Here is a 1,392-nt window from a genome sequence, read left to right as displayed (position 1 = left end):
AAAATATCTTTTTTTAGTAAAATTTTCCCGGGGTCGTCACTGACACCGCAAGGGGAAAAGGTTGTGGATGAACGTTTTTATATGCCCTGTAACTAATAAAAACTTGGATAGAAAGACCCCACAAAACTGATTGCTCAAGCGCAAAAGTTGTGGATAAACGATTTTAAATCTCCCTATAACTGACTTTCACCGTTTAAACCTTGAATCGTCAACGACCATGAATTAACCGGTTACAGATCAGATTAAAGGCGTATACTTAGAATTGCGTGGCTACTCAAACAAAAAATATAATTTTTCAGGTCGGAAACACTTTTTATTATTTATATAAACAAACACAAAAATTAATAATCAAACGTATCGCAGTATTGGCATACCGCGACTGCCTCCTCTTACACTACTTTTTGCCTTATATCTAGTTTACAATTTAACTGCCTCAGCACATTTGCTTCCCTGGCCTACATTACAAATATGATTACTATTTTATTTATATATATAGTCACCTAATGCTACAGCTGAAAATTTGATTTCTCCTTGTATAAAAGATACTGTTCAGTGTATGTTTGGAGAAGAGAACGTAAAAAAGATAAACAGTATTCCTCTTTCAAATTATACAATTTCTCGTCGAATTCAGGATATGTCTGAAGATATTGAGTTGATAGTAATAGATAGAATAAAAAACAGAACAATTTTCGCTATTCAAGTTGATGAAAGCATCGATGTTACCAATTTCGCAGTTTTACTTGTTATTGCAAGGTACTTAAATAATAATGAAGTCGAAGAAAATGTTTTGCTTTGTCATTTATTGTCTGAACGCACAACTGGTTAAGATATATTCAATGCTATTGATTGTTACTTCAAAAAAATTAGTATTAATTGGTCCAATTGTTGTGGATTATGTACCGATGGTGGAAAGTCAATGTCGGGTATATATTCTGGTCTTCGAGGTCGCGTTATGAAAATAGTTCCTAATATAAACTGGAGTCATTGTTGTATTCATCGACAGAGTTTAGAATCTAAAAACCTTCCAGGGGAACTAAAAGTCGTTCTTGATGAAGCAGTTAAATTAGTTAATTTTATAAAAGCAGTCTACAAATTCGAGAATATTTAAAGCTTTATGCGAAGACATGATGAGTCCTCATTTAAGTTTACTTTTTCACGCAGAAGTAAGGTGGCTATCCCGTGGCAAGGTACTTGCACGTTTATTCGAACTAAGACATGAGGTCCAAATATTTTTTGAACATCATTCTTTTCAATATCTCCAAAATTACACGACTGCAATTGGCTTCAGGCGCTTGCGTATTTATCTGATATTTTTTTACAAATAAACAATTTAAATTTGGCACTCCAAAAAAATTCAGTAACGATTTTCAGTGTTTCGGATAAAATTAAATC

The 1,392-nt window shown here is 33.0% G+C and overlaps 1 protein-coding gene across 1 annotated transcript; it reads left to right on the top strand.

Moving 5' to 3' along the window:
• Positions 1-634: 634 nt before the first annotated feature.
• LOC103308216 (protein FAM200B-like) lies at positions 635-1,108 on the top strand. Its single transcript, XM_008181259.1, has 2 exons — positions 635-753; positions 868-1,108. Exons 1-2 carry the CDS (start codon positions 635-637, stop codon positions 1,106-1,108), a joined length of 360 nt encoding a protein of 119 aa, XP_008179481.1.
• The last annotated feature ends 284 nt before the right edge of the window (positions 1,109-1,392 follow it).

Source organism: Acyrthosiphon pisum, unplaced genomic scaffold, assembly GCF_005508785.2.
Source record: "Acyrthosiphon pisum isolate AL4f unplaced genomic scaffold, pea_aphid_22Mar2018_4r6ur Scaffold_21407;HRSCAF=23902, whole genome shotgun sequence".
Lineage (NCBI taxonomy): Eukaryota > Metazoa > Arthropoda > Insecta > Hemiptera > Aphididae > Acyrthosiphon > Acyrthosiphon pisum.
Note: the sequence above shows the minus strand (reverse complement) of the source record. Positions and strands in the feature narration are given on the sequence as shown.